Here is a 17,168-nt window from a genome sequence, read left to right on the forward strand (position 1 = left end):
CGCCTGCATACCTCACTACGAGTTTACACCATCACTTCAACAAAAACAAAAACAAAAAAAACAAAAATATATATATATATATATATATATATTTTTTTTTTTTTTTTTTTTTTGGTCTTCAGGTTGGATGAAGGTAAAGGCCCAAAGACATGTTCGTTCAGCACACTCACATAAAACATCTTCAGACATTTTTAAAAGCAAGATTCTGGAGTTTGATCTCTTACCGTCTTGTCATTGATATTCCGGCACTAACAAAGCAACTGGGTACTTCAGTCGTATTAGTTAACACTGTGAAATACAATAGCAGATAGCTTCTTTTATACAGGACCAGAGTATGAGGATAGGCAGTGAATGTATGTTTTATAAACGTGAATCAATCTTCAATAGGAGCAAGTAGGTTACCTTTAAGGCAATAAGGTGTGACAAAAATCTGGATTACAGGTTGTTACTGTGTTAAAAAGACATATTACAAAAATGGTTGTTTATTCCTTATTGCATTGACAGCATACAGTCAACACAATGAATTAAACAAAGCAGTAACCTTAGATCTGCATGCCTGAGTGACGAGTGAAAGGGAAACGTGAGAGCTGCCTGTGGAAATACTGTATTTAATAATGAAGGAGAGTCTGAGATGGCACAGACTCACATTCAAGTGCACTCAAAACAATGCTTTGTATATCTAATTTAACTCACAGGACCATGTTGGCAGGAGGCAATGAGAAGTGTTTGTCAGACAGTTTGTAAAAATGTTAATATTTCCAAGTGAAAGTATTCCAGTGCCTTTATAGTATTTAGCCTTTGATGACAGGTGATGTAAAAATTTGTGAGAATTGATGTCATTTAAAATGCAAATCTTTTTTTTTAGACTCGTTATCATGGTCACAGTTGCCAAAATTAGTGGCAAAAATATAATTGTTAAACAAGCAGACATGTCTCTTTTTTCATGTGGTGGTAACTTTGTATTTTATTTATGTTTTAATTTGTTTTGATTCTGATTATATATTCAGAAGTGGGTACTTTTGATTAAACATATCAGACTAGTATCAGGAAACCAGTGTTAGAAATTCTTGACAATTAGGTGTCCCAATAATATAAATAGTTATTGTTCCTTTTGAAAGTTATAATAAACGATAAGGTCTTTGATTATAGCACCCCCATCAGGCCAATCAGGGTATTTGTGTGAAAATATATCAACAAAGTTTCATACACAGAAACACTGTTTAGATATCAGAAATGTTAAACAATATGTTTGTAGTTGTATCTGTCCTATTATCTGAAGTTGCAGCATTTGTATGCTGCTACTACCAGATTAGAAATGTACTGAGTGAGAGAACAGCATCTGTGAACAACATGCACACTGTAGAAATATAAAACACCCCCCACAGCTTGACATGAAATCTGCTAGATGACCTGACACCTCATAAAAGTGTTTACTGATTGCTTCAGAGGCATTACTTTCCCATCTGGGGGAGCCACACTCCAGTGTGAAAAGATATAGCTCTAAATTCTCAAGGGCAGTGTCACATTATAAACCCAACCCAGTCACATAATCTGGGAAAGAAATCATCTTTACAGATACACATAATCAGTGGCGCCTTTTTAAAAACACTTATCAAGAGCTGCTACATCAGTTCACTATTCAATGTCAAATCAGGGCTGAAGAGATGGTTTGACGTTTCAAATACTGTTTTATGTAAATCACTGCATGGAATTATCTCGCTGTAAAGCACTTTGAGCTGCATTTCACGTTGTGTAAAGAACAATAGTTTATTTCAGTGGCCAGCAGATGATCAGAATACCTTTGGGATGTGAGAATTAGGAGATTTGCATCTGGACTACAAGACCTGAAAATCTGTTTAAACGTATACAATGCAATAAAACTAACACCATTAGTGTTCATATTTAACATAAATATTACATTATAAATATTGTAGCTGAAGCCTTAAATCTCTTTGCAAAGTATCTCTGTTTCATTTTCTTCTTGGCTTCCTATTCTAAAGGCTGCATCTGCCCAACAGGGGCTGCCATGGCAACAGCCTTTCAGCCTACTGTGAGCACTTACTGTAGAAATTATAACAATCGTGCTTTATATTACATTTATGCCAAATCATGTTAGGCTCTGGAGAAATTCTCATTTAGGTGATAAATTAGGCAATTAATATTAATGCTTTTCATCATGTGAGGGTCAGGGTCTGTCGATGGACACATTTTAGAATAAATTAGAGCACAGGGATTTTATTCTGTGGTTTATTTATCATCCTCATCTTTCGCTGAAATATATCCAGACTGTGGGCAAAAATGCCAACCTCAAAGTGACAATGACCTTGAGGAGAAAGCCAAAACCAGCAGCCAGCCCCTGCCAAGTTAATTTGATCTCTGATGAAAAGGGATGTCTGAACCTTTCAACCAGCAGAGGACAGACAGAGGATTGCAGGAGTTTCAGAGTTTTGAACTTGTGTAATAAGAGGAAGTGAGACTTAGGGTTTGTTGTATATCACACACACACACACACACACACACACACACACACACACACACACACACACACACACACACACACACACACACACACACACACACACACACACACACACACACACACACACACACACACACACACACACACACACACACACACACACTTTCAACACATTCCAATGAAGCTGATAAACTGCGTCCTGCAGCTTTGGAGCATCTGTTATAGTGTCTCGATGCAGATGAGAGCTTTCACTGTGTTAAGCCTGATGTGAATGTGCTGATGGCTGGTCAGCTGACGGAGGTAAGTTTGAGTGAAATCTTTGTGCTGCAGTGTTTGCCTGTTTGTTCCAGGTCACACTGCTGAGAGATAAATTTGGGGCACAGGAAGTTATATAGCTCCCAATTTATACACCAGGGCCAAACTGGCTGCTTCTTGTGACCAATAGTATTGACCAAGAAAAATACATACATGGAGGTCTTTCAGTAAACTGTGTGGGTGCACAAGCTGCACAAGAATTTTAATACAAATGAAGATAAAAAGGCTGAAATCTGATCACAGGTAGCAGCTTCTCAGGGTGTTAGAATAGCTGCTGATTATGCTACTGATATTACCTCACTTTAATGTGAACAGTACATTGTAAAGCTCACTAAGTGTCCTAAACAATTTCTGGGGAGCATTAAAGTACATGTTCATTTTCATGTTTTTACCTCTTTCTACTCTGATAGGGTCACATTAAATATTAGAATTCATCCTCTGGGGACCATCAATATTCATGCCATGCTTCACCTACGTTGCTCTGGCCAACGTTTTGTGTAAAATAGCAGTGGCCAGCTGACATTTCCATCCTTGGCTCGGGTGTGTCAAAGATTACACAATGTTTGTCACCATGTTTTAAAATGAAAGTGGTGACAACTTGCAAGAAAGAAGTAACTGTACAACTTCAGACATTGGTGCCTTCTGTGTAAGACTGGAACGAATCTGTTTAAATGGAACATCATGTGGAACAGAAAAACCTTCGAGGCCAGTGGAGTCAAAATGAATAAATCTGTATAAATTTTGTTGATGTTATTTTACTCATTCAGTCATTCATTCCTCTGGTCATTCATTCATTCAGTACCACCATTTCCAGTTCTAGTTGTTGTCCACAAGATGGCAATACATACAAATGAACTGCAGTTGTGAAAGCTGAATGCCTCCTTATCCAAAACTAAATTAAAGATACAAATAAAGGTGCTGTTTCACAGATAAGCCTTGTCTCTCTGTGTGTGTCTCTGATCTTTGTCAATGATTCACAATGGCACGAACTTCAGAAATGAGAAAGTGTTCAAATTTGTCGAGAAATGATTCTGATTTAGACGTAGACAAAGGATCTACTGAGATTGGCTGCTTGTTACCATAAACCAGAACAAGAAACTTAATATTAAGTAATAGGGACACAAAGTATGTGTTGTTATATATTCTTGTTGCTATATATTTCTGTCTTATTTATATTTCCTGCAAGCTGAAGTAGTGCAGTCTGCATTAATTACATGCAAATTGCACTCCAATAATTCACTTTAATGACCTTGAAAGCTAATCTTGATTTACTCTGGTCTCAAGTTCTACATGTGTAAATCATTTAGTGAAATAATTAGGGCAGAGCTGAACTGGCCTACCTATGATCCATAACAGCAGTGACTTCAATTGAAAGAGGTCATATTTGGGCAACCTAAGTTTTAAAAAGAAGGCATCACACGTTGTGAAAGAAGTATAAGTGTGCAAAGACTTCCCCCACTCTGTAGCCCCAAACCTATGTAATGTGAAAAATGAAGTAGTGCAAGAAACAATCTTCATGAAAGGTTTGAGGCTATATGGATTCTGTTATATGTTAAAGGTTACATCTGGTAGTCTAATTTATTTATGAGAATTTGTGGTTTTAAATTCAGATAATCAAACCATAAACTAATCAAATTTTTCTTAGCCCAAATTCAATTCAAGTCCTCTTTATAACTGTCATGATGCAGGTATAACCCAGAACTGATCCGCAGTTCTGCAACATCAAGCTCAGATGTCACTGAACAAAACTTCACATCCATATACAAGTACCTGCCAATGGCTAGAAATGTTGACATCTATGTCACTGATAATGTAAATATGGAAAATGTGAAAACATATCTAAGTTTTCTGTAATTCAGGTTTACACATTATATTACCACCATCCGACAGGAGGTCATCTCCGCAGGTGCTGCTGTAGGACTGAATGAAGACTTGCAGGTTTCCTCTCGTTCCACGTGGTGATGCTGCCAATCTCTGTTAAAGATCACACAGGGAGACAAAAGTTGAAATGGCTTTTTATCAAAATAGATCAAATATACATTTCTAAAATAATGATAAATGAAACAAGGCCAGAGCTTAAAGATACTGATGAAATGTGATCATTAAATGTGAAATATTTTGTGACTTATAGAAAACAGACATTAAAAAACAAGAAATCAAACATCTCTGTGTTCAGTTTTAGTGTTGTTGGGTATCGAATATATTTTGTCATTAACATTTTAGTTTTGGCAGTACCTGTTTATTCATCAGTAAATCTTGAATGCCAATTGACTTGTTGGTTTGTTGGTTCAATCTAAACACACTGCATCGTTTATAATTTTTACTACATGTAGTAAGCACTTTGTTCAACGGTTGCTGGTTTACATTTGGTCTTCCCTGTTGTTGGACATTTATTTTCAATTCTATTTTTTTTTTTATTATTGAAAAGGAACATATCAACAGGACATGTATCTGTAATTCCAATCTATCAATAAATATCACCAGGTCATTTGATGGTTGTGGTCGTTTTAGAGGTTAGAAGTTGCGTTGAGGTCTTCTGGCAACATGACAGTCCGAAGTACTTTTTTTTTTAACCTGAATTATGATTAGGTTATGTTTTTAACTGCAGGTGTAATAGCAATACCATATATGATTGATTCATGGTCTGACCTAAAAACAAGACTTTGAGGCAAAAATTAGCTGTTGGAGCCCTTTTAACTTTTTCAACCTTTCCCCTATTGAACTTCATTAAACATATGCACAATCATAAATTTTTTATCTAAAATTATGACAGTCTGGACAGAGTTTCTTCTTAAAATCAGGATCACTGCTGCTCAATGTGATTGTCCTGCTGATGTGATGTCATGTCATGTAGCTTTAATCGGCAGTTTGCAGATCACAAAATCACGCATTCCTGTGACTATTGTCCCCGACTTGTCGTCACTGTTTTTAAAAAAAATACTTTCCCCCAACTTCTCCATGATAAATAAAACATTTGAAGAGCAGTCGTACACTTATCAAACTTTTACGAGCTGCAAATCCGTCCACGTGAGCTTCAAGATTAGAATTCACATTGTAACAACTCTGAATAGATAAACCCTTGTTAGATTTATAAAAAAAACAAAAACATTTTGGTAAATTTGAATCCATATATTTCTCTCTTGAACAGCACAGGCAGACTAATGCTCGCTGTTATAGCAAGCTACTAACTATCGCATCCTTTCTACATCAGCTACAGTTAATTAAGTTCAGCTGCTTCATGGCCAAGAGCAAAAGGAGACATTACGCCCATTTGAAAGCCTTGACACTGATTATCTGTTAGTTTTTAAACTGATTTAAAAATTATTTTATTAGTGTTAAAAGCACTATTCATGGCCATGACCAGATGACCTTTCAGATAAGCTTGTCATGAACCAGGAAAGCCCCTCAGATCTTTCTGCTCTCCACATTGTTCCCCAAAGCAGAACAAAAAACATTCAGTAATGCTGCCCTCACTTACACTCCAAGAACAGCCTTCCAGAGGATCTGAGAGGATCTGAAAACACTAATATCTTTAAATGTTAACTACAAACTCATCTGTTCACCCATCTGTTAGAATTTCATATTCGTAGCATACTTATCATCAATATCATTTCTTTAATTAAAATTTTAATGTTTCTCTAAAAAAACAACTAATTTTTATTGCTCGAGTTTTATCTTTTATTATTTAGCTATTATCAACTTAACTGCACATCTTAAATAGTTGTCCTTTTAAATAAACCTTTTTCTTGTTGATCTTTTGTTGTTCTTTGGTGTCCAGTCACTTTTTAGCATCCTACATTTTGTCAGTATAAGAACTTTGAATTAGGCTACATTTAATTTGACTGAAAGTTGATTTAAAAATAAAGTTTGAATGATTGTTTGATATAGGGTAGCCTACATTAAAAAAAAAATGCAGGTCGACATCATGAATTTCGGTCAGAACTAACAGTGAAAGAAAAGAAAATTATATTCTTTGACCCAAATTAAGAACACCGGCAGAACGAATAAAAAATTATGTATAATGTAACTGCAGCCCACATTAGATGATAAAAGGTGTTCCGCTTAACATTTAGTTTGTAATGTTTCTGTGCACGTTTCCATCGATGCTTTTATTTTGAAATTAGTAACGGGAAGTTTTATTTTGTAGCTCCTCTCCTTAATTGGGTCCTCCTGAGTAAATTGGAGTCTGTTGGTTCTGTCTACTTTATCCGTACAGTGTTTCAGACGATGGCAGACAAAATGGAGGTCAAACTGTCTGGAGTGAAACAAAGTAAAGGCGTGTGGCTCGTAAAGGTTTGTTCACCTGAAAATGATCAAGAAGTCCCTCTGAATCAATTCACATGTACTCTGGCAGCACTAATGTCTGTTAAAACACCACTCAGCGCTTAAACGTGTCACTGGTTGATTGAAGGCTGACTATGTGCTTTTAGAAAAAGACTGAAGCCGCTAAACGGAGCCCGCTGATCACTCTTAATTACAGATAGTTTAATTAACGTTACTGATAATTATACAAGTTTGAATTGCTTCATCTCTCGACAGGTGCCCAAGTATTTATCTCAACAGTGGGACAAAGCTCCAGAGAAGGGAGAAGTTGGAAAGATTACCATTGGAAAGTATGTACCTCATGCTGGAGGCTTTTATACGTTTTATTATCTGCTGTTCATGGTTATCAGTATTAGAGCTGCAATGATTTGTTGATTGTTTGATTAGATGATTGACAGCAAACTAATCGGCATATAGACTATTGGTCATTTCAGAGCAAAAAAGCTAAACATTTGGGCAGCAGATGCTTATCTGTGTCATAAACTAAAATATTTTGGGTTTGAAGGGAGCTGCAATGATTAATCAATTAGTTGATTGACAGAAAATTAATCGCCAAATATTTTGATCCTTGATAAAAAAAAAAAAATTATTAAAAAAAGCTACAATTATCAGTTTTCAGCCTTTTAAATGTGAATATTTTCTGCTTCTTTTAGACTTCCATGAACTGAATATCTTTTGGTTGTGGCCTGTTGGTCATAAACCAAATATTTTTGGACTTTTTAATTGGCAGATTAACACATTATGAAAGTAATCGTTTGTCACAGACATCATCAGTGATGCACTTTTTTTTTTTTTCTGTTTTCTCATACTTCTAACAGGAAGCAAGGCAAAACAGAGGTGAGACAGCTTCATATCACACTGCACACACAGCTGTACAACTTTTGTCAGTGGGTTGGTGACGAAGACTGAATCTCTGAACTGGTTGCTGCTAACAATTGTTTTCACCTTTTCTTTGTATATAGTAGATGTTATTTCAGAGCAGTTTTATGTTTTTTTTTATTTGTCTCATCCCATCACTGCTGTGCTGACTCACCTTCCTCACGGGGATCAATAGTTTAATCATATTTGACTGTTTGACAAATCAGAGAGTAGGTTGGTAATATGACTTGACAGCAGTGTTTTGACTCAGCCATGTTTCTCAGGTGTGTTTCAGCCTGAGCGAGGAGCTGAGTGCCCTGGGCGTTGTGGGGGAGACGGATGCATCACTGCAGGTCCCGCGGGATCATCCCTTCACCATGCACACAGTGGGTGGACAGACCATGGCTGTCTTCAGCCAGAGCGAAGCAGGTCAGTGTCCAACCCAGCTGCTCCAGCCCCCAAATCTCAGTTTCCTTTGTGCTCGATAATATCATCTCAAACATGCGTTTGTTCGGTGGTTCGAGGGTTCAAACTGAAATAGATCTGAGAGTGTATCTGACTCTTGCAATGGTCCACAGGGCAGTGTGGGTTTGTAGCTCAACACATTTCTATTTTAAAGATAGATATGCCCATGATAGACCTTAAAAAAAAAAAAAAAAACCTGTCAAAGTCTATTTAAAATGTTAATGAGAAAAACATATTTGCTTGTAATAAAAGAAACAAATAGTGCACATTGAGAAAGGGGATTTTGTAATTTTGCCCCCCAAAAAATGAAGAAACATGGTTCACATTCAAATCAAACTTCATAGTTTGGGTGAAGTTCTTGCACACTTGCTATATCTAATTTTAATTTTCCAGACTGAGATGTGGTTAAATCAAATTAAAACCAACTAAAATGTTTTTGTCTGGAGCCTCTAGGTATAATTAATTGATTAACATAAATCAGGGTGCTCCTCTGCCAACTGCTAACTCAGAAAACCCACACATTAATGGGAATTTACTCAGGATATGACATGACTGATTTAAGTGGCCTTAATTTGTTGAGTTTCTCAGGTTTCCTTGCTGCTGTTGATATATTCTGCATTAATTGCACTGAAAAATTCATGAGTACTCACAGTGGCTACTGATTTGTGGTGGAAGTTTGCTGCCAGGCACGATGTGTCCTACTGCTTTCTGAGCCAAACGGATTTGCAGGAATTTGCATCAGAGCTTGGGTGTCTGTGAGTTTATGACCTGAGAATTACAATAGATTAGGGGGTTACTTTTAGTGCAATAGCTCAATGTGTGCACTTTCATACATCAGACTCATGAAAGTGAAATAAATGTGAACTACAGTTAGTTATTATTTCAAGAACATAGAAAGGGTAATTACCAAAAATTAGAAAATGAACAGAAAATAGAAAGGAGAGGTCCCTGAAATGGAATAATATTACAGATGAAAATGTTACTTGAATTCAGTGAAAACTTGAATTTTTTTGTAAAGACAAATAAATAGCAGAGGCAAGTGCTTAAATCAGCAAAATGTCAGGTGCAGTTCTGTACCTCCTGGCGTGCCAGTGCTAAATAACAATTAAATCACTGCCTGTCATTGTAATTTCCAGATGCTGAGAATAGTGCACATAATTGGGTGTTGCTGTCTTAGAAAAAAAAAAAAAAGAAGCATATTTTGAGCTTTAAACAAGGCGTGACCGAATTAGTTTAAAACGCACATTTTGACAGGAAACCAAAACTCTACCCAGAGTGGGAGGTGTGAATCCAAATGGAGCATGGTTGTCTATTGCAGTTTGGAGAGAAATAAAGTTTAAATTGGGATTGCACCCAGAGTGACAGGACAGCTAAAGCATCATGTGCTCTTCATGGGGTTGACAACATTTTTTACAAAGGAGGAAGCTGTAGTTGAGAAAAATCATCTAGCGTACTGTAAATGTGACAGCAGAATCACAAGTTAGTGCCTTCTGATGAAGTGGGACTGATGTGATATGTAATGTCTTGTATGACAGACTTGTAAATAGTGACATATCTATGCTGCTTGTGCACTTGGATGAAAGTGACGGATTCTTTTGCTGTTTTTAATGAGCTGTTTTATTTCCCTTTTCCTGGGGTGACAGGAAGGGGGTGCTGGAGCCAAACCATAATGTCCATACATGCCTATAGATTTACTGTGTATGCCATTTCCAAGTGAAATGAAGTGAAGCATTGTATATGCACTCCATAAACACAAGATTAACTAAAACTAGAAGGGCACAGGGATAGTACAGAGGCCCACAGACTACTCTTGATAAACTCTATGATATGCAAATCTACAACTGCAGCCACTATATTTGTCTGGATATATTTAAACGTGTACCCCAAAGGATTACTGGTGAATTTGGATTGTGATAGAGAGACATAACATTTCCAGACTGTTATGTCCCTATTGGACTTTACTTCCATCTGTTGGATTTTAGAAGGCCAAATGTGCTATATCGCAATCTTAATGAAAATGCTACATAATATGTGGATCTGCCCCAAAATTTAACGGGCTGTTCCTCGACCCATTCTCCATTCTTCCATCAGTTTTCATAAAATTCAGGCGGTTAGTTTTTCTGTAATCTTGCTGACAAACAGATGAAAAAAACAACATGCATGTGCTCGGTGGAGGTAATAATAAAGAAACTGAAACTCAATTGTAAATTAGAGCTCCTGTGCATGTTGGCCCCTTCAAGTTTAGGTCAAAATACAGGTGTTACATCAAGTCCCCCATCATTGTAGTTTTATACAGTATAAAAACTTGCCATCAATTCTCTTACCACAAACTGGGCAGCTGCCCACTTTGGCCAATGCTAATGCAGCCATGTGTACTTCTACAGTAAGAAAAAAAGAATTGAACCTCTGTCCAGCTCTGAGCAAAATTAATTTATGAACTAACAGGCACATTGATTTAAATTGTGAGACACGACCAGGAAAAAGTGGAAAACCTTTGAATAATGGTCTCATTAAGCAACTAAGGACTTTGTACAAACAAGGTACAAACCTAATACCACTCCTGTGATATTATTTATATTAACAGCAGAGCTTGTAGCTAGACCTGTAATGCAAGAGAAAATATAGTGGAACACATTATGGTTAGTATGGCATACATATTCATATATAATACAATTACACTGTTAGAGAAATCTGATATTACTGTGGATGTCATGCAATTAAAGTAAAGAAATATATAAAAAAATGATTGAGTGCACTTTCATTTTTTTTTGGTAGTTTTCAGCCTACAGAGACAAATTAGATTGCAGTTCATGTGCAACCTTGTGTGTCCAGAAAGTAAACATATGCTCCAGTATTTTGAATTAGAGCGTATTACACTAGCCTTCTAAATGGATGAAGGGAAGCTTTTATAACTGTGTAGGAAAGAAAATTAAACATGAGTAAAAAGACATCAGTGCAAGAGATTCACAATTTGTCACAAACCAGATTCTACAGTTTGAAAATGAATTAAAATTAATATTTCTATAAACATATAAAGATCTTTTAGTAGCTCATTCAATTTTCAGAACAAAGGTATCATGAACATACTGTGTGCAAAAATATCATGGGAGGTAAAAGAAAAAAAAAGTATTTTTCTGGCCAATAGGTCATTTGATAGAGGACAAGAGGAAATGCCATTCCTCTTGTTAGCAAAATGACCAAAATGCAGTCGCCTTATTAACCTTCCATCCCCGTGGTAACGGAGAGTGTGCAGACGCAGAGGGGTTGTTTAGTTGAATGTTTGTCTTGTCTGCCTGACACGTTGATCTGAATGACGTTTGTGCAAGTTAGAATCGACAGTACGGACTCGACACTGGCTCTGAAACACCAGCAGCCTTTGTTTGCGGTGTATCAATAAATCCTGTTGTATTGTTAAATGCTCCCACTAGACCATAATACACCCAGTAAATAAAATCACCCATTGTTTGAAGCCATCTTTTTTTTAATTAATTTTTTTATTTATCAGGATGGTGTAGAAGGTGAATTTTTTCTTCAGCACTGTGCACCTGATGGTTTATTAAAAATATTTTTGATTGGGTTCAACTTCAGCCCTGGAATAATGGAAATGATTATGGATCTATAAAAAAAATATCCTGAAGTTTGTAGGACAACATAGCGTGGTGTTCAGTACAAGGCAGAAGTCAGAAGATCATAGTCAGTGAAGAACCATGCTTAATCTGAACTGGAGCTGCAGGATTAATTAATATCATTGAGCAAATTTTAAACCATGTGATCATATTGGCATTATGTTATTAAAAACTAAGAGTTTTTGTCTTTACAGTTTTGTATGAACGTAACGCTGTAACTCAGTTCACTGCATTGAATTATTTTATTAGATTATCTATATGTAGTGATACGAGAAAAATAGTCATATCACTGTTGTGATGTTGACTTAATCTATATCAGCCACATCTGTGTCTCTGTCAGTAACATGCCTGAACTGTATTTAAACAAAGCCTTCTCTTCATCAAGGTTTGTTCTTTCACAGCCCTCGTGCACTTTAGATGCACCCACACTTAATGTGCGTTAATACCTCCTACATGTGATAATGGATTTTTTTTTCAGTTCCTCTTTTCAAGCCTTTTTTTTTTCCTATTACTTCTGTCGTTTTATTACCACTATAAACAGCAACACATGACATGCTCTGCCCTGCAAAACTTCAGCGGAAATCAGGTTTATGAATTGTAAAAGAAAAAAATATTAAGGTAAAACTACAAAAGCGGTGGGAGTGGGTGGGCACGAGTGTCGGAGAGGATCATCAGGTTTATAATCGTGCATTTGTGAATGTGGAAACATGGCATTCAGGAGGTGCAAAAAAAAAAAAAACAACAACAACAACAATAAACTCTCAGTTGTTTCATAAAGGTGTCGGTGCTCCAGATGGCTGGCTCGACTGTAAGTGCACTGGAAACAAGAAGTAGGATAACGCCCTCTGAGATGCGGTGGTGTGTAGTCTCTATTTACCTGACCAGTGTTCAGCTCCACCCCCACTCGCCCACAGGACGGTGGACTGTATGACACTGGGCTCCCACTCACTTTCCTACAGTCTCGCACACACAGCTTTCCAGCTTAACTGTACCTCTGCATTCACACTAGCACCGGTTTGATCTGCACTTTTGCACTCTCACACTTTGTGCCTCACACCTACTCATATTCTACTGATTCTTGACACCTCGGACAAAACAGAAATGTCAGATTCATATGTGAGAAATATATCATCCGCTATCACCATCCAAATTAATGCCTTCATAATCTTTTATTTTCACTCAGCTCCTTGTTGAACCCTCTGTAATAATATATATGATCAATATAGATGTTAAATATAATGATTTTCAGTCAGATGTTTATCAACTGGCTGTTCATATTTACATACAGTGAGTCTGAACTTTCTGAATCTCAACGACAATTGCATTACTGCTGCTATCCTACTACAGTATTTAGACACCTTTAAGTCAAACTTAAAATGGTCAAACTTTGAGTTGTTAGTGTTGAGGATCAAACCAGGAATGGATCTATGGTCCATGATTTTTTTATTTTTTTTTTTTATAATACAGTGAACCCTCGTTTTTCGCGGGGGTTACGTTCCAAATAGAAACCGTGATAGGCGAAATCCGTGAAGTAGTAACCTTTATTTTTTTTTACAATTATTATACAATGAAATACTCCATAATACATTGAAACCAAAGAACAAAACCTTTTTACAGGCCCAAGCATTTGTTTAACAAATAAAAGTACTGTATAAATGTTTTTTTTACAAATAACTACTGTACTGTAAAATAATAATTTTAATCATCAATACGAACTGAAGGCTTCAAATTGCTGAGATCGGCACCGCCCCACTGCGACCCGAGTCATTGGATTAGAACGGGAGGAAATGAAAAATGATTATGAAAACAAATACAAAGTACAGTAGGACAAATAATGACTCGTGTATTTCACTGCTCTTCTGACTGAGCCGCTGCATCCTGACTCCGCTCTGCAGCGGTTCTTTCTTCTAAAGCCGGCGGTGCAGGTGTGGTTTTTCGAGAGAAGAACATAGTTATCGGTAGTTGTTGTCGCTCTTTTTTCTTCTGGGCAAAAAGATTCTTATAAACCGACATGCCACCATCGATTATTTTTAATTTGGCAAGCTGTTTTACGTACGTGTACATATTAAACCGCAACGTTATTGACAAACAGGTAGAGAAGAAGCGGAGAGACTGTTTAGCCAATCAGAATGCAGAACACAATGCACGATGCAAATCCGTGAAGCAGCGAGACCGTGAAAGGTGAACCGCGTTATAGCGAGGGTTCACTGTACAACAAATTTAGGACACAAAGAACAAAATCATTCAGACAGAAGTCTTGATAGTAAAAAATGTTTTAATATCAAAGTCATTGCTGAGCTGTACGGACGGTGGATAAAATATGAAAGACTTCCAAAGTGCAAACTTTTCAGTGCAAGCTGGACATTCCCTAGTGCAAAATAAAACATGTAGTCAGTCATCCTAAACCAGAAACCCGTATAGTGTGACTGACCCTACAGTATATACGTCAGTGACTGAGTTCATCATACATGCTTTATTCTGCTTTGAGGAAAGTCCAGAACCAAATCAAATGTTTTCACTCATGCACATTTTTTCCATTGTGTGTAGTGCGCTGTAATGAAATCTATATTAAAAAAAAATGTTACGATCAACACTTCAATCTGGATTTTTGTTGTTGTTGTTGTCAGTTGTGTCCTTAACTTGCTGTGTCATCAAGAAAAAAAAAAACATTGTGAGGCTAATGCCCTTTTGTTCAGACAATCTGAACCCTCCTCAATTTGATGATCCCTGACTTTTCATTTAGTTCCACCAACAGGTGAAAATTCCCTTTTGACCATTTCAGAATACCTGTAAAACTAAAGGGCTGAATTCCCATTAGCAACAACAGTCTGTTAGCACAGTAACTAGAACATGTTTCTTGGGTTAGTTTTGTGTTTAAGTATCAAAATAATCATATAAAAACTGTATGGCAATGATATGCAATTTCAGTACGTGACTTTGGTTGTTGTGTGACCAAACAAACAGTTTTCTCCTTAACATCCCAAACTGGGCGAGGTCAACTCTTGTCTTGCTCTGTTTGTTAAGAAATAAGTAATTCAGCCAGCCGATAGTCTAATAGCGGTGTCTAATAATGTTATACAGTGTCTTTATAATGCATTCCTTCACCTCATGTTATACAAGCGTTCAATGAGCCAACAATAGCAGGAGGTTGCTAATGGTGACCGTCGGAGATTGAGACGTACACGCACGGCGTCTGACATGGCTTTTGTGCTGTAAAGCTGCGAGCTAAATGTTCCTCCATTAAACCCGATCTAGTTGTTCTGCTTTGTTCTTGCTAAGGACCAGGTATTGATTAAGATGTTGCTAAGCAACAGGCTTGGCTGCCGCAGACGCATGCAGAGGAGCGTGGAGAGCCAGATGTAATCATTGTTCTGTTACAGTATGACTTTCCTTCAGCTACCTATACAAAGCTTTTCATTCAAACTTTGAAATCCTTGAGTCCTTTTGGACTATAGGCTATTAGTTTTAGAAAGGATTAGAAAGATTAGGAGCGGAAATTTAAGTTCCAAGAAGATTGCAAGGATTTCTTTATAAAACTGTGTTGATTACTAAAAAAAACCCACGAACAATTAAATTTAGAAGTTTGAAAAATGCTTCTTAGCTGTTATTAAACAATCAAAAAGTCATTTGTTTCATCATGACTTGGTGTGATTTGGCTGCTCGCTACAACTCGACGAGTCGAATCATCAGCCGACTGAGATTCTTCAGGTTTCAGTGCGATTTTACATACAGACATTGAAGCCACTGAGTTGGGGTACTGCAGCACAGAGCACACACACTGTTGTTTAGTTTGTCTGCCAAATCTGATTAGCTGGCAAAATTCTGGATTTGATAAAATTATACATACGACTCAAGCAACACCAAAAAAACAACAACCCGCCACCTGTCATCAGATTCTGGATATGTTCAGACTGTCGGTCCAAATCTAATTCATTTGATTTTGAATACGATCATATGCAGTAAGTCTGAACAGACAGAAATCATGAGCTCTGATCTTTCATGTATGTGGGCTGAGGTACATTTTTAATTCAAATTTTTTGCCATTCTGTTTAGGTCAGACTGCTCTGATTCGATTTTCTGTGACCTTTGATGCCACGTAAAGGTCATGCGTACATCACACGTACAGGAAAATACTAGTTTGTTTCTGGATGGAGCCACAGCTGGTCAGTGTGCACATTTCAAGCAGGGCGGTCTTACCGACTGTGACAGTTGCATGAAGTCAAGCCAAGCCTCCTCCATCTCTGACTCTGGCTCATTTTATGTTTATAAAACCAGTGCCGCAGCTTTACATCACCATGTGGGTAAACGAACAAGACGATTTCATTACCTTCTATTTTGGTTTGTTTTTGTCTTTGCAGAGTTGTGAGCAGAAATTCAGAAGTCTATAAGCAGACTAAATATAAAGTAGAAATGAAGTAATATTGTTGTACTTTATATAAAAGGGATCAACTTCTGTTGTCCTGCTGTGTTGTTTAAAATCAGAAGCACTAAACCCTTAACTCTACAGACTGCTGGCTGCGCAGACTGTCGAAGGTGTTTTACTGAAGGAGCGCGGCCGGCTTAGCTTGGTTCATTCCAAAAGTGTGGCTCATGAATTGCAGAGGGTTTTAAGAGGAATATCTCTTGACTGGATACCCCTTGAAAAAGCATGACTTTGTAGTCAGACAACACCAACATCCCGTGCTTAACTATAACTGACTTCATTCAGAGGGACTCTGCAGGCCTGCAGTATGAATAGTTGGCATTCATCTCCAGCTTTCCACCTTCCTGTGACTGAACGGAAAGTTGTTCACTAATACTGGTATGGCTGGACTGTCAAGGAGCAGTCTTTCCATGTTTGGTGAGGAGAGTTAGGGCTGCGTTCTGCCTGTGTTAACCCAGTGGCAGGCTTCAGGAGGGAGCTTGAGTCTGTTGGGAATACTCTCGGTCAGGGCTGGTTGAATCTGTCAGCTTTCTCCTCTTGTACTTCTCTCTGCTCTCTCACTTCTCTACCAGAAATTACAGGGAACATACCATTCTAGACATAATGTCGTAGGTGTTGTTGAAATCAGTTTGTAGCCATCTTGACATTTGTTTTGCAGTAAATATTTTTCCACAGAAAT

General features: G+C 37.3%; 1 protein-coding gene across 1 annotated transcript in view; it reads left to right on the forward strand.

The window, feature by feature from the left end:
- Positions 1–7,021: 7,021 nt before the first annotated feature.
- LOC138620867 (general transcription factor IIF subunit 2-like) overlaps positions 7,022–17,168 on the forward strand; it is a 41,075-nt gene continuing 30,928 nt past the window's right edge. Inside the window, exons 1-4 of the mRNA XM_069698457.1 lie at positions 7,022–7,087; positions 7,334–7,407; positions 7,936–7,954; positions 8,260–8,404. Of these exons, the coding sequence (XP_069554558.1) occupies positions 7,022–7,087; positions 7,334–7,407; positions 7,936–7,954; positions 8,260–8,404 (304 nt within the window). The remainder of the gene's footprint in view (positions 7,088–7,333; positions 7,408–7,935; positions 7,955–8,259; positions 8,405–17,168) is intronic.

This window comes from Brachyistius frenatus, unplaced genomic scaffold (assembly GCF_029030835.1).
Source record: "Brachyistius frenatus isolate BFR_SWC_R1_liver_20210118 unplaced genomic scaffold, ASM2903083v1 Contig_27, whole genome shotgun sequence".
Lineage (NCBI taxonomy): Eukaryota > Metazoa > Chordata > Actinopteri > Embiotocidae > Brachyistius > Brachyistius frenatus.